This window comes from Dermacentor andersoni, chromosome 3 (genome assembly GCF_023375885.2).
Source record: "Dermacentor andersoni chromosome 3, qqDerAnde1_hic_scaffold, whole genome shotgun sequence".
In the NCBI taxonomy this organism is placed as follows: domain Eukaryota; kingdom Metazoa; phylum Arthropoda; class Arachnida; order Ixodida; family Ixodidae; genus Dermacentor; species Dermacentor andersoni.
This window is the reverse complement of record NC_092816.1, coordinates 15,974,000-15,999,298: the sequence shown is the minus strand read 5'-3', so window position 1 is coordinate 15,999,298 and position 25,299 is coordinate 15,974,000. Positions and strand designations below refer to the sequence as shown.

Here is a 25,299-nt window from a genome sequence, read left to right as displayed (position 1 = left end):
CTTTTCCGAGAGTCCACGGCGACGGACGGGCGTCCAGACCCACACGCAGGCGCCTGTATTGTAATGGACGTCGCGTCGACCCTGGTTGTATCGAAGGGTGTCGGTATGCTGTTGGCTCCGGATACGATGCCGAGCAAGCTGGCGTGCCTCTTCGGCTCTTTGTACAAACTCTTCCGCGTGTTCACTGGTCGGGTTATTATCAGCCAGATGTAGCATGGCGTCAAGTGTTGACGTGACGTGGCGCCCGTATACAAGTTCGAACGGCGTAAACTGCGTAGTCTCCTGTACAGCAGCGTTATACGCGAAAGTCACATAGGGTAAAATCTCGTCCCACGTCTTGTGCTCTACGTCGACATACAAGGAGAGCATATCAGCCAGCGTTCTGTTCAGACGTTCAGTTAATCGATTGGTTTGAGAGTGATACGCAGTGCTCTTGCGGCGAGAGCAATGCGTCAGCTGGAGAACGTCCTGCATAAGTTCCGCTGTAAATGCTGTACCGCGGTCGGTGATGACAACAGACGGTGCACCATGTCGTAGGGCGATGTGGCGTACAAAGAACTTGGCCACTTCATACGAGTTTGTTTGAGGGATAGCTTAGGTTTCGGCGTACCGGGTTAAGTAGTCGGTAGCCACGACTATCCATCTGTTGTGCGAAGAAGTCAGTGGGAATGGCCCAAGTAAATCCATTCCTATTTGTTGGAAGGGTGCTTGAGGAGGGTCTACAGGATGGAGAAAGCCGGCCGGTTTGACTGGTGGTTTCTTGCGACGCTGAAAATCGCGGCAGGTCTTCACGTACCGTTGTACAGAAGAATAAAGCCGGGGCCAGTAATACTTCTGTCGTATCCTTGTTAATGTCTTAGCAAATCCCAGGTGACCTGCGCATGGCTCATCATGGCACGCTTGCAAAATGTCTTGGCGCAGTACCGACGGCACGACAAGGAGGTATGTATTGGGACCGCTTCCGCAGTTTTTCCTGTAAAGGACGTTGTTGTGCAAGTAGTATGATGATAAGCCGCGCACGAGCGAGCGAGGTGAAACACATTCAACTCCTTGAAAGTGCTCGATCAGCGGCAGCTTCTCAGGGTCAGCGCGCTGGTGCTCAACCATTTTTATGGCGTCGATAACGCCGACAAATGGCAATCATGGTCAAGGTCCGATGACGTCGTAGGGAGTGGTGCGCGTGACAGTCAGCGTCACTGTGCTTCCTTCCAGATCGGTAGACAACTGTAATGTCGTACTCTTGTGGGCGCAGGCTCCAACGTGCTAGTCTGCCTGAAGGGTCCTTGAGGTTGGCACGCCAGCACAGCGCGTGGTGCTCACTGACAGCCTTAAAGGGTCTACCGTACAAGTAGGGTCGGAATTTACTAATTGCCCACACAACCGCTAAGGATTCTTTTTCAGTGGCTGAGTAGTTTTTCTCAGCCTTGGTGAGACTGCGGCTTGCATAAGCAATGGTGCGTTCCGCACCAGCTTGCCACTGCACAAGAACTGCGCCGAGACCAGAATTGCTGGCGTCAGTATGAATTTTAGTGTCAGCGTCTTCGTCGAAATGAGCAAGTATTGGCGCCTCTTGCAAACGCTTGCGTACTTCATTGAACGACTGCTGCGGCTCGTCCGCCCAAATGAAAGGCACATCGTCGCGTGTAAGCCGTGTCAGAGGCGCAGCAATTCTCGAGAATCCCGCGACGAAGCGCCTATAATATGCGAACAAACCAAGGAAGCGTTGAACAGCCTTCTTGTCTGTGGGTGGTGAAAACTCGGCGACGGCAGCTAACTCGTCGGGGTCTGGTCGGACGCCTTGAGGACCAATGACATGGCCAAGAAATTTGAGCTCTTGGAACCCGAAGTAGCATTTTTCAGGCTTGATGGTGAGGCCGGCAGTATGGATCGCAGCGAGGACACTCGAGTCGTGCGAGATGTTCGTCGAACGTGCTCGAGAACACGACGACGTCGTCCAAGTATATGAGGCAGGTTTGCCATTTGAGTTCAGCAAGCACGGTACCATCATCCGCTGAAGGGTGGCAGGCGCGGAACAGAGACCGAAGGGGAGAACTTTGAACTCATAAAGGCCGTCAGGTGTCACAAACGCTGTTTTTTTACGATCCTGTTCATCAACTTCGATTTGCCAATACCCTGATTTAAGATCCAACGAAGAAAAAAACTTGGCATGTTGTAGACGATCCAGTGCATTGTCGATGCGTGGAAATGGATAAACATCGCGCTTGGTGACACGGTTCAACTTTCTGTAATCTACACAGAAGCGCAGTGTGTTGTCTTTCTTTCTGACTAACACTACAGGGGAGGCCCACGGGCTGGTGGACAGTTGGATCACGTCGTCTTGGAGCATCTCTTTCACCTGATGCTTGATCGCTTCCCTTTCCACTGGAGACACTCTGTAGGGACATTACGTTACATTTTTCTGGTGGAGGTGCTGGGTCACACACTCACAGATCGAACACCGTCTACAAGCCCAGTACGAAGTCCGGTCGAGCTGACTCCTGTGCACGTACGGACAAGCCGCTGACTTCAAAGACTGCTACCTGAGCACGAGCCGCTACCCGACCACGTCAGAAGGATGAGTACATCGGTTCCATCATCTTCCTCAACCGCGCCGACCGAGGTCGTCCTCAACCAGCCGCGAATCCCCACGTCCTTCCATGGGGACACCTTCGAGGATGTAGAGGACTGGCTCGATCACTTTGAGCGTGTCGCAGAATACAACGGCTGGACTCCAAAGCGCAAGCTACGCAACGCCTACTTTGCCCTCGAGGACTATGCGCGGACATCGTTTGAGAACCGTGAGGCGGCCCTATCGACATGGGAAGAATTCCGACGGCAGCTAATCGACACATATGCCAGCCTCGATCGCAAGGAGCGAGCTGAATCTGCAATTCAGGCGAGAGTACAGCGGCCGAACGAAAGCGTCGCAATGTTTGTTGAAGATATGTGCCGACTTTTCCGACGCGCGGATTCATCAATGCCGGAAGAAAAGAAGCTCAGGAACTTGATGCGCAGTGTCAAGCAAGAGTTATTCGGTGGCCTAATACGCAACCCACCAAAGACCGTTGCAGAGTTTCTCGCGGAAGCCATATCAATGGAAAAGGCACTGCAGCAGCGAACACGGCAGTACAACCGCGACGTGTCGACCCTATCGCGTGACCCTCTCCCTATGCACTTGGACAATACCGACGCCTTGCGGGAGCTCATTAGGCTTGTTGTTCGAGAAGAGCTCCAAAAGCTTCAGGTGGCTCCAGCATCGGTACAGTGACTCGCTCTGGCTGAGGTCGTCCGGGAGGAAATGAGGCAGACAGTCCAAGTCCCAGAGCGAAGCGAGACACCCCAGGACGAGGTACGGCAGCCAGAACCTCGCATGTCGTATGCGGAAGCAGCGCGAAGTTCGTTGTCCCCGATTTTTCGCGATGTGAGCGACGTTCCGGACTTTCATGGTGTGCGCGCCGTTGAACAAGCAACTGGCGACTTCAGGCCCCGCCGTACGCCATTCATGGCTGAAACACGACCACCCCGCAAGAGCGACGTATGGCACACCGCAGACCGGAGGCCCTTGTGTTTTCATTGCGGTGAAGCCGATCACCTCTACAGGGCGTGTCCTTACCGCCGAGCTGGGCTCCGTAGATTTTCACTGAATGCGCCGTGCCCGCGCAATGGTGAACGCCCCCTGGAGATTTAAGCATACCTCACGGATGCCAGGACCTCGTTTGCCCCACGATTCCGTGAACCCCGGTCACCGTCACCCGCCCGAAACAGGTCTTCCAGCCCCCTCTTCACGCCGAGAGCAACGAGGCGTCGCTCACCCAGCCCTGCCTCCCGGCAAAACTGAGTCCAGCGACCTGCGGAGGTGAGGTCGCTGACGTTGCGAACGCTGAAGATCGACCGCGATATGACGTAATTGAGACGCAGAGAAAGCAGTGTAATTCCATGTCAGTATCCTGCGACGTACCAGTTACCATAGATGACCACAAAGTCACGGCGTTAATCGACACGGGTGCGGACACGTCTGTTATGAGCCAGAATCTCGCGCGTATACTGAATAAAGCTTCGACGCAATGGACCGGAACTCAGATTCGTACTGTAGGAGGACATCTCATAATTCCAATGGGCCGGTGCACGGCGCGAGTCAACATTCGGGGCTTCACGTACATCGGCGGCTTCGTCATTCTTCCTGAATGCTCAAAGGACCTTATACTCGGCATGGATTTCCTTCAGGCGAACGGTGCCATCATCGACCTGCAAGAGTCTAGAGTGAGCTTCGCTACTACGCAAGCCATAGCGAACAGTAATGACGTGACGTGATCGTCAGCTACGCTTCACGTAGCTGACGATCACGTCACGTTGCCACCCAAGAGCAGCGTGCTTACCCTTGTCCGATGCGACATGGAGGACGACGCCGAAGGAATTGCTGAGGCGAACATTACCCTGCTTCTTGAGCCCCACATTTTTATAGCCAGAGGGCTTCTTCAAGTGCTAAGCAAATGTTCAATCGTTTTGCTAACAAACTTTAGCAACGAATATCGGCCTGTACCGCGAGGAACGACAATCGGATTCCTTCGCGAAATCACTGATGTAACTTACATTGCCACATTTGAAACCGCATCGTCTCAGCAATCTGGGTTACCCAGCACCTCCACCAGAAAAATGTAACGTAGGTTGGAGACTGAGCGTTACAAAAGAGACGTTTCTCTTTAATGACGGACCAGAAGAAGAGCGTGCAACTTACGCACTTCATCGTCTTTCATGGCGCCGACCTTTGCGCGCGCCGTTCTGCGGTGCGGGAGCCCCACATCTTTGTGTCAATGTGTTTCTACTTCATTTCGCTTGCTGACACGTTGAAGGAGATCGCCAGAGAAACCACAGAGATTACATTGGTAAAGACTTCCCGGTTTCCCCGATTCACTGTGAATACATATGCGGTATATTTTCCCTAACACTGTTGTTCATATTAACGTCGAATAGTTGCATTGATTCGTTTTTTTGGAAAGTCGATTGGTTCACCTGGAGTTGGTGCAGCTTTTAAAAGAAACACGTTTATTCCGTTCGGGAGTTTTCACTTTATGAATCAGTGCATTTAGAATATATTTGATAATTTTTCTCTTGCATGTATGTATATATTTGACGTATATGTCTATGTACTCTTAGATTTACCTAGAAATGCATTAGTAATCTGCATATCTTCTTAAGAGTGCAAACATTTTTGTGGTGTGCCATACGCAGCATATCAACATACCAAGGGTGAATTTTGCGCGACGGATTGCCGCCCGCCAACCCCCGATGTTTGTATATATGTATACGTTGCGCCAACCGACTGGCTAGTAAGTTCCTGCTAAGCCTAAGCAGCGCCGCCAGATCGGTATATTCGTGGACTGCGGTTTAGGGGTAAGCCGAAGAAACGCAAGCAACACCACACCTTGTGAAATAGGCATCACCCTCAAAAGTCAAGCGAGACACCGTAAGGCGTCCGAAATTTTAGTTGCCGCAATAAATTGTTCTTGCGGAGTAGGTGGCAGTCCTACGGGGATGTCCGAATAGTCGAGCCGGCCCCCAAAACAAATCAGGCGTAAAAAAAAAGATATAAAGAAAATCAGATTTTAGTCCCGTCTGCTGTAATGCCTAGCACAACGAATGAGTAATTTACATGGAACCTTTGCTCTGTACAAAGCAGTGATTTGTGCACCCTGTAATTATTGTGTGCAGCAACACGCAGCACTGATTGGAGGAGCAGCGTCGCAGTCTTGCCCGATCTGCCACAAGATCTGCGTCAACGCTGAAGCCCTAATGGAGCACATGCGTATCTCACACAAGGATCCACCAGTTACAGCACCAGGTATGAACAAAAAATTACTGCGACCAGTTACGCCTTTGGCTGTCATTCCTGAAGCATGTTTTTGATCTTGCGTTTACCCTTTCTAGCTTATCGCGTGACACCAAACTATGCTCTGGATGTGACATTTACGCAGTGAAACGATGTTATTTCAAATGATACTTCGCATCGTAGCAGCTCTGTGTTCTCGTTGTATTTTCACAGTTTGCATGATTAATTACGTTCACTGTTATTAAAATAAAAGGAGCAGAGCAAGCCAACTTCAAGCCTGCTGTGCGGCCGTTGGAGGCACCTTTGAAAATCAATACTATTTTCATCATCTCAACAGAATAGTTTTCTATTGTGCCCTTTGAGCCACTCCATGTTTCTGACGTGAAAATTAGCGCAAAGTGGGATACGTCATGCCTGGTTATAACGAATAATCTTTCGAGCTAAAGACAGTTTGATATCTATACGATATGCCCGAACTCGTTTACAACAAACTTAAACTTTCGTGATGGATTCGTTATATGCAAATTGACTATCTTTAGTGCAGAAAACAAGCAACAAATCCATTTATTTAGGACAAAACTGTGAGTACGAGGCAGTCATTTTTGCCTGCGCCTTGAACTGTTTGTTCTGAGGAAGCCCGAGAATACCACGTGTCTGCGCTCCCACCCGCATCATAAAGCAGCGCCCTCAAATAAGCTGATTAAAAGCAACTATACATTGCCTGTCGCAGAGCCGAAGAGACAGCGCATCACCTTGATTACGGTACGGAAGGAGCACCAACAGCAGGTTTCGCGGCTTTGCAGTTATTCCTTCACCCGCCGTGGTTGCTCAGTGGCTATGGTGCTGGACTGCTGAACATGAGGTCGCGGGATCGAATCCCGGCCACGGCGGCCGCATTTCGGTGGGGGCGAAAACACCGGTGTACTTGGATTTAGGTGCACATTAATGAACCCCAGGTGGTCAAGATTTCCGGAGTCCACTACGGCGTGCCTCATAATCAGAAAGTGGCTTTGGCACATAAAACCCCATAATTTATTTTTTATTTATTCCTTCCTCTCTACGTCACACTTATTATGCGACTTTCAAGGCCGCCTGACCACATTGATAACAAAAGCCCCTTGACAACGTGGCCGAAGTGCCGCTCTGACCAAGCCCGAAACGCAAAAAGCAATGTAATAGGCATAGCATGTTTCAATGTCCCGGCTTTGGTCTCACCGCATCGACAGAGTGCTCGCGCAGCTACATTTCGCGCCAAAAACTTGCTTCGGACCAAAGCCAAATTAAAGTGACAGTTTTAGTTTTCATGACAGTGTATACGTGCTGCAAAAACAGGTTCATGGAACAAAAAAGCGAAATGAGCGTACCGAGAAGCGACCGATTCGAGAAATCTAGACTATTCTACAGGCCTTCATTTAAATCCTCTAAACTGATAACTTGGAAATTGGTACCTGGGCGGCTACGTCCCGCACGCTAGCATGAGGGTTTGAGGCCATAAATGATGGAACATCCGTGCGTAGGCTAGGACTCGAAGATGAAATCCTCCGCCGCTGTTTCTTGACGCTGTTGGTTTATCTCAGGTTTTCACAATTTCTGATAATAGTCTATGCGTTTGGTCTACCACCACACTTTCATGACTGATATATATTTGCGGCCTTCCTCTTGTCATTTGCAGCTTCCAAGACAAACATTATTTTTACCTTCTGCTCATTAGAGAAAGACATGGCGACTGGGACGAAACAAAGCGCACCTTTAAACATTTGCACTGACGTTGTCAATTCGCTTTTGTGGAAATAGGTTTACTGGCCAAAAAAAAAAAAAAAAATATCCGTGCAGCTTATCTACGCTAAGACAACAGCTATCACAGCTTGCTTCCAACTAACACCAAACGCGACGTGTTACTTCGGCCGAGGCGCGGCTGATAAGGTACTTGCTTAATCACGATGTTTTACAGCGAAGCTGTATATGGCTAGCCGATTCGGCCGTCCGTCCGTCCGTCCGTCCGTCCGTCGCCTGTACGCCGAAAACTCCTCCGGCGCAACCCCATGCGAATGCTGAAAAAAAAAGAAGAAAAGCGAGAGAGAGGCGTGCGATTGGCTGCGAGCGGGCACGCAGCAGTTTCTGTTTTGCTGTGCACAGTTTCTGCCGTTTTTTTTTGTTTTGCTTCGCTCCGTAGCAAGAGAGATGTACTTCCGTTTCGTCTGCTTGCTCCCACTGTCGTACAGTCACGTGCGCAGGTACCGAAACTACGCCATTTTCTACCGTGTTCCAGCGCGTGATCATGCTCTGCGATCCGCTTGTTCTGCCTCAATATTCGTGTAGCACTGAATCATACCATTAGTCATGTGGCCTTGTGCACAGCGAGCAAAACCGTGCGCTGCGCGAAGCGAGACAATCACAACAGCTCGCGCGCAACGCCGTCAACGGAACTGGGCTACGCCGAAAAAAAGAAAGCAAAAAAACAAAATGAAGGCGGGGCCCGTGACGTGTGTCACACGATCCTCGAGGTACGGTATGGGAGAACGCAAGGAAGGAATTTTTCTCGCGGAGGCTAGATGGGGTGAGTGGAGAGAGTTTGTCGCTTGGAGCTCGCCTGCTGAAATCATGGGTTCGCGGCACTGAAATATTTCTGTCGGCTATTAATGAGCCAATTTGAAAAATTTTGCGACAGAACGCTCCCTAGAGGACACTGTTATGATCGGCCTGCGGGGGCTGGCGATCTTCGGAGAAGCGACCTCGGAACTCTTCCCAGCCCGCTGCGACGACTCGCTTTGTAAAGACAGCAATGAGCCTCCTCAACAGCCCAACGGCGCCGGCATGTCTAGCCACGTTCGGCGGAACGCGACAGCGTTAAGGAGCTCGTGTCGCAGAAAAGCCGGTGTCGTCGGCGTCGGTGTCGGCGTCGGCCGTGAGCGATAAATCCCAGCAGGCACTTCATGAATAAAAAACAACTTGCAAGATGGGCTGGGTGGGAATCGAACCAGGGTCTCCGGAGTGTGAGACGGAGACGTTACCACTGAGCCACGAGTTCGATGCTTCAAAGCGGTACAAAAGCGCCTCTAGTGAACGCGGTGTTGCCTTAGAAACGAGCTGTTTCTAAGGCTCAGGCGTGCGTCGCTTGCTCAGGCGCACATTTCGTTGTCGCGCCGAACGCTGCGTTGCTCGACGCTCACCGCGTCCGATGCGGGGCGCGTAGTCGCTGCGCCGTAGCGCGTCTTACACCCCTTGGCGGGTTGACGGGAACGCTGTCACGTTCCACTCTTGAAGGCGAAGCTTAAGCGTCCTCCAATTTTGTTAGTCGATTCGCTGTCGCCTTCACGGTTTGCTTGGGGCAAGAGAACTCCTGGAAAAGGATGTTTTGCGGTGCTTTCTCACGGTCCCAGAAGTCGTCACAGTCAATGGACAGACGTGGCGGCTACTGACTGCGGGGTCAGCTCTAGGATCAAGAGGCGCCTGCTTGGGTCAAGACCCCTGTCTACGAGAACCCTCTCACCTCGGTGTGTTCAGTGAAACCAGAGTGCGGAAGTGAGTGTGTGAACCCTCCCCCTCAAAGGCGGGTCGACTACGCTGACTTTGGACGCTCCCACTCATCGAAGGTTGAACGGCAGTTTTCCCTCACCTAGGGATTAGGGAGGACAGAGTGTTTTTTAACAGCCGTTGTCGGCTGTTCGGTGTGCATTCTCTTTCAGTCATGCTAGACTTATGAAATGTAGCATTCTCCACCCTTCATGTAGATATTGTAAATGAATCCCATATTCCACGTTCTCGATGAGAACAAGTCCCTCCCTTCAACGTCCTCAGCGTGAATGAGTCGGACGACGGCATGGGCCAGCTACCACTTATTTCATGCCCGACCCCAATCCTTACAACACGTAACAACTTCCAGCGTATAACCAAAATTTGCTATGTGGCCTGGTGAGGGGCCCTTTAAGACTGGAACGCGATAGCATTCAAAGATCCCTGACTGCTTCTCACGCTTCCTGGCAACTGTAGCGTATGTAACCGTAATAGAGACTTTTAGCCTGTCCGCTATTCCGGTAAACAGGAGCGGTTTGGGCGGATTACCGGATTTGCGGGGGCGTAGCTAGATCGCTGCAGCCGCCTGGTAGCGTAGAGTTCAACCAGACAAACACAGAGCTAAAACTGCAGTAACCCACTATATCCTGCTTCGCTAGTGGTGCAAATTTTTGGCAGCGGCGTAATTGTGAACACGATTACGCCACTGTCGAATATTTACACCAGCAGCTAAGCAGAATATAGTAATTAGTAATATAGTAATTAGTGTGGTTGAGCTTTGCACCACCAGCTGGCGCCACCAATCTGGCAGCTCACGTTTACGCCCCCGCTGAACCGGCAAACCGCCCGCACTTGCCGGAATACCGGACGCGCTAAAAGTCTCTAATGTTTACTGGGAAACGCTCGCGGCGAACGCTATGCACGAAGGCGGGCTTTATGATCCAAACGCGGCCTCTTGCATTGGCCGCGATGCAGCGGAGGCGAGCGCCATCTGAAAGTGTTTCAAAGAAGCAGGCGCGCCGCTCCGTGGACTCCGAGATATTTACGCGCCGGCGTGCGCAAATGGCGGACGCTGTCTCCGGTCTATGAATTGTAGAAACGCTGGAAAAGGGGTTTGTTTGAGTTTTCACATAACAGAATTATGTTTTCTCGTATATTAAAATTACAATCCGACAACATGTCTGTAGGTTGTGTGTAAGTCGCATTTTACGATTTTCCCACGTATTTTAGCTTGAGAAACTCAATTAGTTCACTGAATTGCTTGCGTCACATGAACGGCCTGGGTATGTGTGGTTCGAAAATCTTTTTGCCGAAACGACATTCGACGCTGGACGCCGACACCGGGTTTTCTACGACTCGGGCTCCTTAATGCTATCGCGTTATAAACGACAAAAGCAATGCGGACGACAACTACTGCACTGCGTTCCCAGTAGAGGCAACCGAGATGCGGGCGCACGCGGCATGAGCTAGTCTACGTCGGTGGCTCCATCTCTCGGTGGAAACGACCAATAGAGAGAGGGAAAAGCGACGACCGCTTGAGCGCCGTTTGACAGGCGCAGAGTGTACTGAGGAGGCTACAGTGGGGCTTCAGATGCGCTCTTGGGACGAAGAAACGACAACACTGTAGAGCAAACAATCAAAAATACGTTTATTGCCCCATTTATACCGCAATGCCAGCTAGCTAGCTGAATTACAACAAATTGAACATGCCGATGGACGCTGACGAATCGAGGAAGTCCTACTCACCACGACAGGATATCGTGCGAATATGTTCGCTCCATGCCGGACACCAGCGCCAGATCGTTCGCTTGTACAATCACATGAGCGGTGGCGCGTTCGAACGATCGTGTTCGTCCACCTTGGTTTCCCGTACTGAAACCTCGAAGACCCACGAAGCGTGTCTGTGAGCACGCGGCACCGACCCCCAGACCAAAGAGGAAGAGGCCTTTTGCGCCCTAGTGATCCTGCCTGAACCTGATCCCGCTGTTGGCTGGCGTTAGTAGCTGAACACTCACGCCATCTCTTACTATTGGACCGTTGGCGGCGCACAGTTACGCGAGGCAGCCGGATTCCTGGAGAGGCGAGAGCCATGCGGGGAAAACAACATCACGGGGGCGCAAGAAAGTAGAGTGCCCCCACAGTGTCGGGAAACAAAAATAAAAAGAAGGTCGGCGACTGTAACGGCGACTAAATTTTTCATAGTCGGCCACCAGTGGTTAAATTCTTTTACATAGCAGTCTGACCGCAGTTCTAGGCTTTCGTGAGTAGCCATAAGAGGCCATAAGCCGTGTGAGGGCCACAGCTGTTAAAAAATTCAGGGAAGAAAGTGTGGGCTTCACACAAGTAAATAAGGTATTTTACATGAGTGCCAGTGAGTAAGTTTTGTATGTTCGATATAGAGAATACTTCGCTATATCCGGGTACGTTATATTGAGGTTCGGTGTTTTGCCACAAGAAATATACGAGAGTGCTTTTCTTACACTGCTTACATTAGAGCAAGAAAATATTTTGTGTTGCTGCTAAAACACTTAACAAACTTAATGCTCATGTGTTATGCCCTCTGTCAGGATTGGGGGCTCAATCCAATCGCTCGTGATCCGTTGTCAAGATTGGAGTTGGGCATGAATTAGAAGGTAGCTGGCCCATGCCGTCGTCCAACTTATCCATGCTGAGGACGTTGATGAAGGGAAGCACTGCTTCTCATCGAGAACGAGGAATATGGGTTTATTTACAGTATTTATATCAGTCTAACATGACTGTTTGAGAAAGTACATCAGTCTAAAATGACTGCTTGAGAGAGAGTGTCCTGAGCAGCCGCACAACAGCGGTTTTTAAACACTGGGTCCTCTCCCGATACAAGGTGATGCGAACGTTCGTTTCGTCATCGCAAACTAGCCGCCTCCCCGCAGGACGCTCTGCACGCACAAATGCACACCCGTGCAAAGGTCCGGAGCCGACGTCAGAGGGGTCCCGTAGAACTCGGAGCCGTTCCGGGTAGTGCGTTGTCTTGCGTCTTGGTCGGTGCGTGGGAAGCAGCGCAAAACGGCGTTCCCGCGGCAACTCGCGCATTCGTAGCAGATCAGGTCCGCGTTGGGGAGTTTGGGGAACAATAGTTGGCCCGCTGAACTCATTCCGTCACAACGGTGATGAGGCTAGAGGTTGGCGGCGGTTTCAGCACAAAGCCGGCTTCATCGAACGCATCCTAGCTGAAGTGATGGAGAGTGGGGGATGCGCGTCTTGTTCCCCGACACAAAGTCGATTTAGTCACGCTGTGGCTAGAGGTTGGCGGCGATGCTCCGGAGATGTTGCTTCCACAGTCGCAACTGGGTGGCAAACTTGTACTGCAGCTGGCCGTTCTTAACAACTCCTTGTGGTGTACGGTTTTTATCATTTTACCCGAGGGTCACTTTTTAAAATATTTTACTTTTCCGATGTGGCTGTTGCTTTTAGAAAAGGGCAGATCTTATAGTGTGTTTCTAAAACAGTGCTTTGTGTGCCAAAATGGGATATTCGGTTGCCCTGCTGTACAGCTCTCTTAATTCGCACCACTATTACAGCAGTTTGAAAAGATTGTTATATTGTGCCAATTAATAAATGTTGTGAGTATGACTAAGCATTATTAATTGCCTGGTGTGCTACAGACATGCACTTAATTTACTGTTCGTGCATTTAAGTAGAAAGTGTGGGAGAAGGCAGCTGATGTTGGCTGTCACCCAGAACTAGGCACGGCCCCACACTTTGTGACATTATGCCGGGTTTGTGCAGCATTCCTTGAAACCCTTGAATACAATAATGCCATATGAAAGGCCTTGAAACCCTCAATTTTCACCAAGTGCATAAGAATCTTTACATTTTATTTTTGGCTAAGCTGAGTAGATTTTCTTTGGACATCTGGCCACAAGGTTGACAGAAGGACAGAAGTCAAAACTCAAGGCAATCCAGTCTGTTTAGCATCACTATATTTGTGGTGGTTTAGGCAGCTTGTTCTCAAAGTCTTTTAATGCATTAGCCTTAGGAGTGTCAAAGCAGAACAAACTGTATGTGTGAAGTGTACGTGGGAAGCTGGTCACTTGGTAGGAGGTGTGCATATATATATATATGTGGTGCAACTGATGGTGGTCTGTTGTGGACCACCATCAGTTGCACTTTGCTCCTCGAAGAGGCAGGACGGATGTCGAGTGAGGCTCCAGAACAACACTTCACAATTCGTTGAACGCTATTTAAATAATGAATCTAGAATCTCAGAAAGGTGTGGCACTACGCCTGATGCACTTCTCTCTCATTTGCTGCTATATCATCACTGAATTTATTTGTTGTCTACCCTTTCTTTTTTCCTTTCTATTTTTTATCCTCCAACAAAAAATGTGTGCACTGTTAATGGAGTGTTTTCAAGATTTCAAACAAACTTAATATTGCATTAGTCCTTGAAAACACTTTGTTGGGGCCTTTGAAGTCCTGGAAAACCCATGAAATTTTCTTCACTTAGCTGCTACCAAGTCTTCTTTTGCATGCATAATGTGGAGTAGCAGCTGCATCATCCTAGCATAGAAAATTTTGCTTCATATTTGCGACATTGGCAGGAGGTGGCAAGTAGTGCACTGCGTTCCAATGATCAGTCTCTTTACTTTTGAGTAACAGATCCAGTGATTCACTAACATCTTCCTGTGGTTTGTGTTGCAGTGTTTCTTATGAGAAATGAGCTTTTCTTTTGGTCTTCTTTTGGTCCAGGTACAACATGGACTGGTGGAGACACTTCAGGCGGCACTCAGTCTTCAGAAGACCAAGGTCAGCATTTTCTTGAGACACATGGCTTGCATATTTTGTTTACTCTAAGTACACTGGCTGCAGGGAGGGCTATTACACACATCTATGTAGCATTTCCAATTAAATGTATTTCTTGCAGAAGTATGTAGTTGCTCTTGTAGTATATTTTGAGCATCCAAAACTAATTTTAGTGGTCCCCTACATGCAGTGGTAGCATATTTCACATTGAAGTCTGCAATGTGTTGTTCCCTGGCGTGCGATTAGTGTCACAACAATGCCGATAGGTTACCATATACTTTAAATTTGCGTTTCAGCTGAACTTCACACTGTTGGTATGTGCAACCTTGCAATGTACCCTAAAGCATGAGAAATTTTTTAACATGGGAGGCATGGGAAACTTAAATTTGATCTCGACATCGCCATGCTTCATTTCATACCTAGCAGGCAACAGTGCAGAAACTATGCAAGAAATGAAGTCGTAGAAGTCTGACTCCGTGCGTTTTGTATTGCGTTTGTTTTTGATTTGCAGCACTTTCTACAGAGTAGTAGCTTCATATATTACAACAACAAGTTGTGGACACAAGTTTATGACAAATGATGCATTATTTGGGCACCTTCGTGCTTCTAGTATGTTACATACTATGTTTTGGTCACAAATGAAAGTGATGCACTGTGGCTGCAGGTCGCAGAAACATGCCTCTCCACTAGTTTGTTGGGAGATAAATTCAGATCTCTGATGCCCTTTGATGCAATAAATTCATAATATTCTGTGACATAAATGTATAAGGCTTAATTTTACATCGAATTACATGACGTGTACTTATGTATTTCATATGTGATGCACTATTTTTTGGCCACGAATGTGAGCAGTGAGAAAAGTCTACAAGAGTGAGAGAAGTCTAATAGCAGGCCATGCCTTCATAGCGTAGCCTGCTATTTATTAAACGGAGTATAACCAGTGAGATGTAGCCTTGGAGTAGTTGCACAGCATTTCGATTTCAGTTGCTCAGTGCAATTGAAAGAAATCTTTCAAAAGGTTTTCATTGCACCACAAAAGGAGGGATTCTTAAAAATTATGTGCAATCCCTATAACATACAACTCTATTTTAATACATGATCTGCTGAGTTTATGAGTGGCTACATTGCAAAGAATTGTTACAATTTCAGCAGGAAGCTAATCCAAAGAAGTTTAACATTTTAACCAGTTAGGCAACAAATATATTGGACAACATATGATGCAAAGTGTATTGAATATATGGTTACTCTGTTGGTGTCTATTGGACTGTCCGAAGGATTGAGGCAACCCTGTTGGACCATGTTGAAATATCTTGGAACCATTTGCAAGCATTTGGGAACTATACCATGTGTCTCCTACTTTATATCTGGACATGTTTCTTTTAACAGTTGCCTTACAGTGATAGCATTATGAAGGACTTCTTTAGGCATGTGTGGAAAGTTTCTGTGGCCTGTATTATGTGCAACAACTTAAAGCACTGAATGCAAAACATGGAACACTAGGAAAGGAGCGCATTGCTGGTATGCTGAAGGGTGGTGATTACCATTCAGTGGAAATGTTCCTTTGTATTTTCACAAACTAATACAGCTGTTTGACTGCTCAGTGTTTGGCTGCACAACACACTTGTTCGTTATGAATCCATCAAGATAGCAAGCAGAAAATCATAAGGATAAGGACAAGCCCCATAATTTAAAATAAGAGTTTGCTATTTTAATGGTTTGTGCCAGATTGATGAATTGCACACTTTCTTCAGTTGATAAGTATGTTTCCTGCACAAAATGTGCAAGAAATTACAAATACTTAAGTAGGTATCACTTAGGTCTGTCCATGTAAATGTACAGTAAAAAAGAATGCATGCCACAAATCTCTTAAGGAACCACTGCTCTTTTGTTTAAGACACTATGTGCAGTTCCCGTGCTCCTCATGTGATATGTTCCTTCCATATACACGAGTCTTGCCACTGGCACCTGCCATCTTTTATGTTGGGCTCGTGGACTTAATCTCTTCTAATAAGACTAGTGTAAGCTGCATCATAGACTATGCGACTGAAATGCTTTGTATAGCTTTGCCATATTCTGAAGAGTGCAAGTATTGTGCCATCATAACTGACTTAGGTGTTGCTGTGTTTTAGGACTTTTCTTTCAGTAGACCTTTGCAATTTCATGGGGGTGATATATATATGACCTAAAGGCATTGTGCGTAACAGCTTGCAAAAGCTCTGATATGGCATCTCTCATTGTTTATTCTAGAAGTGTTTGCACTGCTTGGTTGTGTTTAATAGACATTCGGCAATCGACAATCGGCATGGAGTACCGATTTTCTTGAGCCCCTTTCTAGTGCTGCTGAACGTTTTGTTGACCTCGTAGCAGGTGTACCCAGGATTTCTTTTTGGGAGGGGCCCAACCCAAGGTAACTTTTCTATGCAAATGAGGGGGCTTACATTTACTAGTACTAATGTTAATAACACCCACTATTTGCCATAGAGATGCGTAAACCCGCAAAAGAGAAATGAAATGAGGTGTATCTCACAGGTACGCCTGTGAGATACACCTCTCCTTTACTAGGCAAACAAGGAACCACATCAAATGCACTCGCGCAGGAAAGAAGCGCAGGAAGAACACTGCCAAGAACAATTAAAAAAGCGAAAGTATAAAGTAAAGATTTCTATGGTAACATACAACTTAAAAAAAAACAGCAGTTCACAACCAAGGCACACGGCCCATGCAGGGTTGTGTTACTCCGCCAGCCAATCACAGAAGGAAACAAAATCGTTGTCATGCGAGCTTTTCAAAGTGGCGTCGTACTTGATACCTCCGGAGCGTCTGCTGTTCTTGAAGAGTATTTTCATCGACGGAAGCAACGAGGTGTGCAACAGACATGAACAAAGTGTATGGAGTCTGAGCAGTTCACTCTTTTAAAGTCTACATGCCATGGTTGCTTAGCAGCTATGATGTTGGGCTGTGAAGCACGAGGTCACGGGATCGAATCCCGATCCAGGCCACGGCAGGCGCATTTTCGATTGGGGCAAAATGCAAAAGCAACCATGTACTTAGATTTAGGTTCACGTTAAAGAACCTCAGGGGCTTTGAATTTCCGGAGTCCCCACTACAGCATGCCTCATGGTTTCGGCACGTAAAACTCCTCGGCCGTCACTCGAGAAAATAATGAAGCAAAAGGACAAGTTAAATGCAACTGGTGTTTTGTCCGGCCGCAACTCGTTTCTCGTGCATACAGACCAGCTGACTATGAACAGAATCCCTTTCCTGGTCCCTGGATCAATCTAAACAAAGAAGGTTGAACTAATGCAGGAACAGCAATGCGCATGATCGTTGAATAGATGGTGACAAATGAATGCATCTCGAGTTAATCATGCGGGCACTGAATCTATGAGAAAACTGGCCTTCACACCGCAGGAGATGCCGATAACTACCACCATCCAAAAGGAGTGAAAAAGGCAGCAAAATTGACCGCCAAATGGCTGCAAAGTCTCAACATTGATTTGGCGGTGCTTTAGGAATGCGTGTGAGGAGTGGTGGCGTGGGCAGAGCGAAGGTGGGGTATGCTGCGTAATTTCACCCCCCCCCCTCCCTCCCGCCTGGGTACGTGCCTGCCTTGTAGTATTCCATGATTTAGGTCAGTTAGTAAAAGAGACCACGTGCATTCAGAATGATACAGCTTCAATTTTAGATCTATTCCTTGTAAGCAATGCAGTGCTCAGTTGTGATCCTGAAGTATACATTTTTGACGGAATATCTGATCACAAAATGATGTCTTTAACAGTTCAACTTGGCCGTCCCACTGAAACCAAGAAAAAAAGATGCCTCGTTCCAAACTTTTGCCGCGCTAAGGACATTGACATATTGGATGCCATGGATAGGTCGCTGTCTGATTTCATACTTCTTTCTGAATCAGGCACGTGCTGCGTGAACGAGTTGTGGTGATTCTTTAGGAACCTAGTCTTAAAATGCGTCAGGGCCGTCAGGGAGATAGTGCGGCTGGAATGGAAGGCTAAACGAATAAGAAAACAGCACCGTCAGTATACCACAGAGGGCAATGCCAGTAAGCTTTCCAACATACGTCTGCGACTAAAGGCAAGCATTATATAAGCGAAGGAATACTATCAAAGTATGTCTTTGAAGAATTTTCTGCTGTCTTCCCTGGCAAAGTTCTGGCGTCATTTTCTTCGAAAAAGCAGCCCTTGTCCAGTTTCTGCATCGACGGAGAAACAGCAACTAACAAAAGTTTGATAGCAAAATCTTTCAATCAGTTTTTCTGTTCAGTATTTATGGATGGCGACAGCCACAAACCAAGCTATTACCTTCCAGTTGATTGCCTGCCAATTGCAGATATCTCAGTGACCGAAGAAGGCATCTTATCTCTCTTGTTAAATTTGAATACAAAGAAATCGCCTGGAATGGACGGCATACCTACTGCTTTTCTCGTGAGGTATGCCGAGTGGTGCTCAAAACATCTGTGCATCCTATTTAAAAAGTCTTTATCATGTGCAGAAGTTCCGGATGACTGGAAGTACGCAAAGGTTACCCCAATACCCAAATCAGAAAACAGGTCGCTTATCACTTGGTACATACTGATTTCATTGTTACCGACATGTGCAAGAACTCTTGACCGTATTATACTTAAGCATATTTCGGTCTTCCTGAATGACAACAATATAATTGATTCAAGGCAGCATGGGTTTCGGAAGGGACTGTCTACAACACAGCTACTTGAAACTATCCACGAACTCGCAGCAGTTCTAGACAGGCAGGGCTAAACTGATATAATATTCATAGATTTCGAAAAAGCATTTGACTGTGTGTCTCACACTAAACTGCTGTTAAAGCTACAAGCAATACTTAAAAATGATTCTTTGATTTTATGGATTTCTGCATATCTGTCGTTAAGGCGGCAAAGTGTGTTTATTGATGGCACGCGTTCTGGATCAGCACCGGTTTGGTCGGGCATTCCACAGGGGACCGTCCTTGGGCATCTTTTCTTTCTTATCTTTGTCAATGACTTAATAAAAGAAGTAAATGTGAAAATACGATTATTTGCAGATGACTGTATACTATATCAAGAAGTTAATAGCGTAAATGATCAGGTCCGTTTGAATTCTTCACTAGCCAAAGTAGAAGCGTGGTGCGCCACATGAAAAATGAATATTAATGCAAAGAAAACGGTTGCTATGTCAGTAACACGAAAATGCCACCCCTTAAAATTTTCTTACAGTTTCAGTGGTAATAATCTATCTACGGTTAGTAGCTACAAATATTTAAACCTCGTAATTTCATTCGACCTTAGATGGAACGAACACATATCTTATATTACAAAAAAGGCAACGCACCAACTTGGTTACTTGAGGAGGTCGCTACGACAGTTCATACAAGAAATCTTTCTTTTAGCATACAAAACATATATTAGGCCAGTTCTTGAGTACGCCTCGGTAGTATGGGGCCCGTACACCCTGAAGAACATTACACAATTGGAAACATTTAAAGAAAATCTGTTAGATTCGTATTTAACTGTTATATCTGGCATGTGTCTCTGACTGTTCGTGTTAACAAAACCAACCTGGAAACATTAAAATTAAGGCGATATAGGGACCGACTGAAATACATGTATTTACTTCATCATGATATGCTGGGGATAGATAAGGGTATGTATATATTACTTTAGTTACCAGGCATGCAGCACTATCTAATCATACGAAAAAAATAAATGAATTTACTTGCAGAACAAATGCATTTGAAAACACGTTTTTTCCTTGGATGATAGGTGAGTGGAATGCACTCTCTGCCAGTACAGTGGAATGCCCGACCATCCAGTCATTCTGCAACATGCTGAATAGCATTCAGACATGATATTATATCTATGTATAAATGTAATTTTTCTTTTTTTTCTTTTTGATTTACATTATACCCAAGTGCTTTTTTTCGCTTGCTTGTCATTATTATTTGTAGATTTTTTCTGCCCAACGAACCGAGCATGCGTGGTGTCTTTCAGCATACCAGTATGAATGCGACTCCTTGTTATCAATATAGCGTTATCAACATGCTCTGTACAGCTCGTGCAGTTCAGCGAATATCCGTATTCTAATATGTACTGAAATTTTGTAAAGCTTTTTCGTTGGAATGCTCTGTACAGCTCGTGCGGATCAGGGAATATGTCTATTGCAATGTATTGAATTCTTGTAATGATTTTTGCTGTTCATTTTTTTTTGTTCATCTGTATATCGCACTGTCCAATCCTGCCCAAGGCCTAAGACTAAGGCCGGCAGTATCCTGTAAGTAAATAAATAAACGAATAAATAAATAAATAAATGACTAGAGATATCATAAATATCATTTTAATGGACTTTGTCGGAAAAATAATCACTTAAGCAAATGTCTTTTGCATAACCCTGTGTTATACATTTAATTAGCCTTCTCCACGGAGTTAAGCCTTTGGTCAGCTTGCAATGGAAAACCATTGCTTAGTCATTTGTAAGGGAATGTAACAGTGCAGTGTACTCGCCTTAAATGAAACCTCAAGGGACCAGGGAAATTGGTTCTGTTTATCAGGAGTTCCATTTACTGAGAGTCATTGTAGAGAGAACTGCATGAATACAAAACCAACCAACCATCAGGTTGGTGTTCTGTCTAAGTGATTTCCCTTTATTCAGATTCCACTGTGTTGCCTCAAAATATTTTTCTCCTTGTGGGTGAAGGCAAGCAGCAACAACAGCAGCAACAGCAACAACAGCAGCAACAACAGCAGCAGCAGCAGCACCAGCGGCGTATAGGCCAGCCACAGCTAACCCACGCATGCCCTGTGTGTGGCAAGGCGTATGTGAATGAAGGCTCACTGCGCAAGCATGTGAGCACCCACCCAGAGGCAGCCTCCCTGGGCTCCCCGCTGCGAATGTGGCCCTGCACTGTCTGCCACAGCGTCTTCACCCATGAAACAGGTAGGACCAAAGCTCATTGATCAACATCCATTCAGCTACTTTTTTTTTAAAGGTTACTGACTCAAATTTTCGAAACTGTAGAAACTCTGCCTCGAGCTTCTCCCATGTAAAATGATTAAAAAATTAAACTAAATTATGGGGTTTTAGGTGCCAAAACCACTTTCTGATTACGATGCATGCTGTAGTGGAGGACTCTGGAAATTTCGACCACCTGGGGTTCTTTAACGTGCAACTAAATTTAAGTACACAGGTGTTTTTTGCATTTCGCCCCCATCGAAATGCGGCCGCCGTGGCCGGGATTTGATCCCACGACCTCGGGCTCAGCAGTCCAACACCCATGTAAAAGGATGACACTTAGCAAACATCAAGGTTGAGAAATGCTTCTGGAATATTTATTATAATACTAAAGTTGGTCTTGAAACGCCAGACCTGGCGTCATCATCAATACCATGTCGTCGTGACACAGAGCATTATTTGGTGATGTCCTGCAGCCATAAGGCCAAGTATGGCGTGCGATGCTGATAAAAAAAAAGAAAGAAACAGGAGTGCTGTGTGTGTTTCTTCTGGCAGCACTTCTTTGTGGCAACTGCGGTGATTATAGGAATAGAGTGATTATCATGATGTTATGACGCATCCAGCTCCTGCGTGCTGAAACTGCTTCATATAAACGAGCAGTAATGGTAGATTATATAGTATGTTTCAACACCTACCAGTATTTTTTACAGGGTTTAAAAGTTACGAACCTTTAGAAGAGGGGACATGGGTCTTAAAGACCAATACATAAATCAAAGAAAAATTTAGATTCTTAGATTGGTATTCAGGTGGCCGCAGGCAGACTGATTGTATCTCTGGAGGCTACTTACCGATGGTGGCACTGTAAATACTTAAATATATTTTGTTGTAGTATTCAATGAAAAAATTAGCTTTATTTGTTTTTGTTTCTTAATTTTGTCAACATGCAAATTTCAGGCTCTGTGCAACTTTTTAGGAGTGATTTCTCAGTCATAAGGGTGTCTAGGATCATAACTCTTACTACAGCATCTAGCTAAATGCATAATGCATGCAGGGGTAGGAGCAGATTTTGAAATGTTTGTTCTAATTTTTTTCTTGTCTGTACATTGAATTATAAGTTAGCTACATTTTTAACACAATGCTTTGATGTTTCTGTGTAATTGTGAATACTTGTAATACCAAAAAGTATTCCTAGTATCAGCAATGTGCCTAAAGCAATATATTGGTGAGTAGTCATTGCTCCAGTGTCTCCGGAAAAAATATGAATTTATTTTATTACCAAATCTAATTAATCTAATTTAATCTAATTGGCCTATTATAAAACTTATTGCATACTTGAAATCAGCACAAACAAACTGAACAAGGCTGTGCAGTTTCATTAAATCTGGTAAAGGCGGCTCTAAAGAAGGCTGTAATACCCACTTCCAACTGCAACTTGAAAATGTCCTATCTGCACTCCTTTATGTTTACCATTTCTTGATGTCATCCTCTTGATTGTCAGTCATGTTGTGTTTCATTGGCTTCGGATGAGCATTGACCTCTCAGCCACTCATATACTTTGACATTTATTAGATGAACATGGAAACACTTCTGCTTTGCACTAAAAGATGGTATCAAAGGTGTAGAGGATGTGCTCTGGAGATCAGGAAGACTGGCAGCACTTCTATCAGCTGTTTAAAGTGTGTGCAGTGAGGGATGACAAGGTCCTCAAGTACCCACTCCTCAGCCTCTGAGGCCAAGTGATCCCTGTAACATGCCTCTCAATAAGCAATACAGCATGTGTATAACACAAATACGCAGTGCTTGCCAAATAGTGCAGCCTGTTCACAAGCCTCAGAGACCGTAATAGTTTGACTGAGTGCTTGGCATGCCAGCTATCTGGCTGCCTGGGCATTTGCACCCAATGATAATGATATATTTTAGCTGTTATAGAAATGCCACTTTTCTGTTTGTTGCTCTTTTAGTGATATTTAATTTCCTCTTTCAGTGCAATTTAAGGCACTGTAGGTAGTTTCACTTGCTCTGGTGACTCGTTTGTGACTACAGCGTTCTGCTGCTGAGCAAGAGGCCATAGGTTTGATTCCCTGCCGTCACGGCCGTACTTCAACAGGGGCAGAATTAAAAAGGCCTGTCTTGTTCATTCAATCTCAGTGGTAGAAATAAACATCAAGTCTTGTACAGCATCTCTCATGGCCAGAATGTTGCTTTGCGACAATAGACCCCATGCTTGGATGTATAAGTTATGATCTTAGCTACCATGATGCTGTTTACCCCCATAGCTAGGCTCATAGTGGGCATGTGGCACAGAGTGTTGGAACCATTTCGTGCATTCATTGAAGCTTATGACCACATCTTCATGGCCTACACCCTGACCCTTGTATGCACTTCATTTATCATTTTGTTTTAGCTCCAAGCTTTGGTCTTCCAAATATTGAATGATACAAAATGAAGGACTGCTCTTCTGCACAATAAATTAGTGTTCAGATGCTAAAATCTATTCTCATTGACATCCCTGAAAGATGTGCATGATGGGCAATAGCCTGTCTTCTGAAATATCTTCTAAAATATATTCTGAAAACTTCGAACATATCTTTTGAAATGCCTTGGAACAAATCTGCGGGATTGAGCTGGATGACTATGCAGTAAATGGTGTGGCCTAACTAAGCCGGGGCCTGACATGCTTGCGAACCTAGCTTACCTTTCTGCCAGCCTTGCACAGTGCTGTACTTCATCCAAGGTGCGTGAGGAAGTACTCCTATGGAGTGTGCAACAGATCTGGGGATTGGCTCCCTCCTCTATTTCACACAGTCTATGGTAGAGTCCAGTGTACACAGAAAAATTATCTCATTGTGCTTGCAGCAGAGTTACAAATATGTTGTGTAAGGTGCTCATTTGGGCTGACATATACACGAAACAGAAGTGCTCATTATATTGAGAGAAATAGAAACTCAAGCAAATTCATTTTGCTCGGATGTGAAACATGCTAAACTTGCTTAAAGCCCCGTATGTAGTATTGCTGCGAAGTTTGGTGGTTGCAGTGATAGCGTGTGGCTTTGCCAATATGCTGCTTATGTTTGCTGATTTGTTCCAGCTGATAGAGCATTCCGACTGTATATTGATGTTTCGGCATTTTTGTGTTGCCTTATATGCCACCAGCAGTGAACCAGTTTAACCCACATATGCACGTTTTCCATAAACTCATTTGAAATCATGCACGCAAACTGAAATATTTTTCAAGCATGACTGAAGTGTGTCACTGCAAGTATTATTTCTGTCTTATCTTTGTGTATGTTTTCCAGTGCATGCCTCATCTATTAATTGCTCTGATGTATGCTACATTATATTCCTTATTTGTGTGTTCTTTTTTTTTGTAACACAAGTTTCATGGCACATGTTGTGAATCTGCACTGCTTTTTTACTTGTTACAGTAGCATTTGACAGAACAACATTGGTAGGGCACTTTGAAAATCTTGTTGCGAAAATTTGTTGTAAAAATTATAAATAACCGTGAAACATGTGGTTTAGTGGCACAGAAAAGATTTGATTCTAACAGATTGTAATTCAGGCGTACTTGCGCTTACTTTAAAAGCAGCAATGTTATGCAGTTTTTCACATTCTGTCAGGTGAGCCAGCACATCGTCGTTGGTATGAGCTCCGACGAAACTTCGAATTTTATCAAAGGTATTCACTACACGAGTTGCTGCCAGAATGAGCACCTACACTGTGGCAGCATCTTCTCCTTCCAATGGAGCAAAATTATTGCGAACACTCCCATTAATTTTGTCATCACACATTTCTTCGTGAACAACGATATGGTAGTTGGCCATGACAACCACAGGGGTGTCGGTAAAGCAACCGTTTGGTGACGGTGAATCCCGCTAGAATCACACAACTTGGAGAAACACCCAATTGTGTGATATGGCTATTTTTCCACTAGCTTAGCATGTAAAATAACTTATTTAGATGAACCTTTGTAATGAAAATGATACTGTGTTGTTGTTGCTAACTGTATGAAAACTTCTATCGTCATCTTGTGATGACTGATGACGACGCTAGGCCTGATAGTAAGCGGTTGCATGGCTGTTGCCAATGCTATTTATGGGGGTGTTTAAAGACAATGTATGTTGGTGTTATATGTGGTAATCAAGATTTTCTTAGCACCAGAACTCGCATGAGTAGCTCTTGAATATCACTTTCATCTCTTTTAGGAATGGTGTTGAG

The 25,299-nt window shown here is 45.8% G+C and overlaps 1 protein-coding gene across 1 annotated transcript in view; it reads left to right on the top strand.

Moving 5' to 3' along the window:
- Positions 1-25,299, top strand: part of LOC126520583 (uncharacterized) — a 155,959-nt gene that overhangs the window by 118,320 nt on the left and 12,340 nt on the right. Inside the window, exons 8-10 of the mRNA XM_055065578.1 lie at positions 5,710-5,839; positions 14,069-14,125; positions 20,827-21,066. Coding sequence (XP_054921553.1) covers positions 5,710-5,839; positions 14,069-14,125; positions 20,827-21,066 — 427 coding nt within the window. The remainder of the gene's footprint in view (positions 1-5,709; positions 5,840-14,068; positions 14,126-20,826; positions 21,067-25,299) is intronic.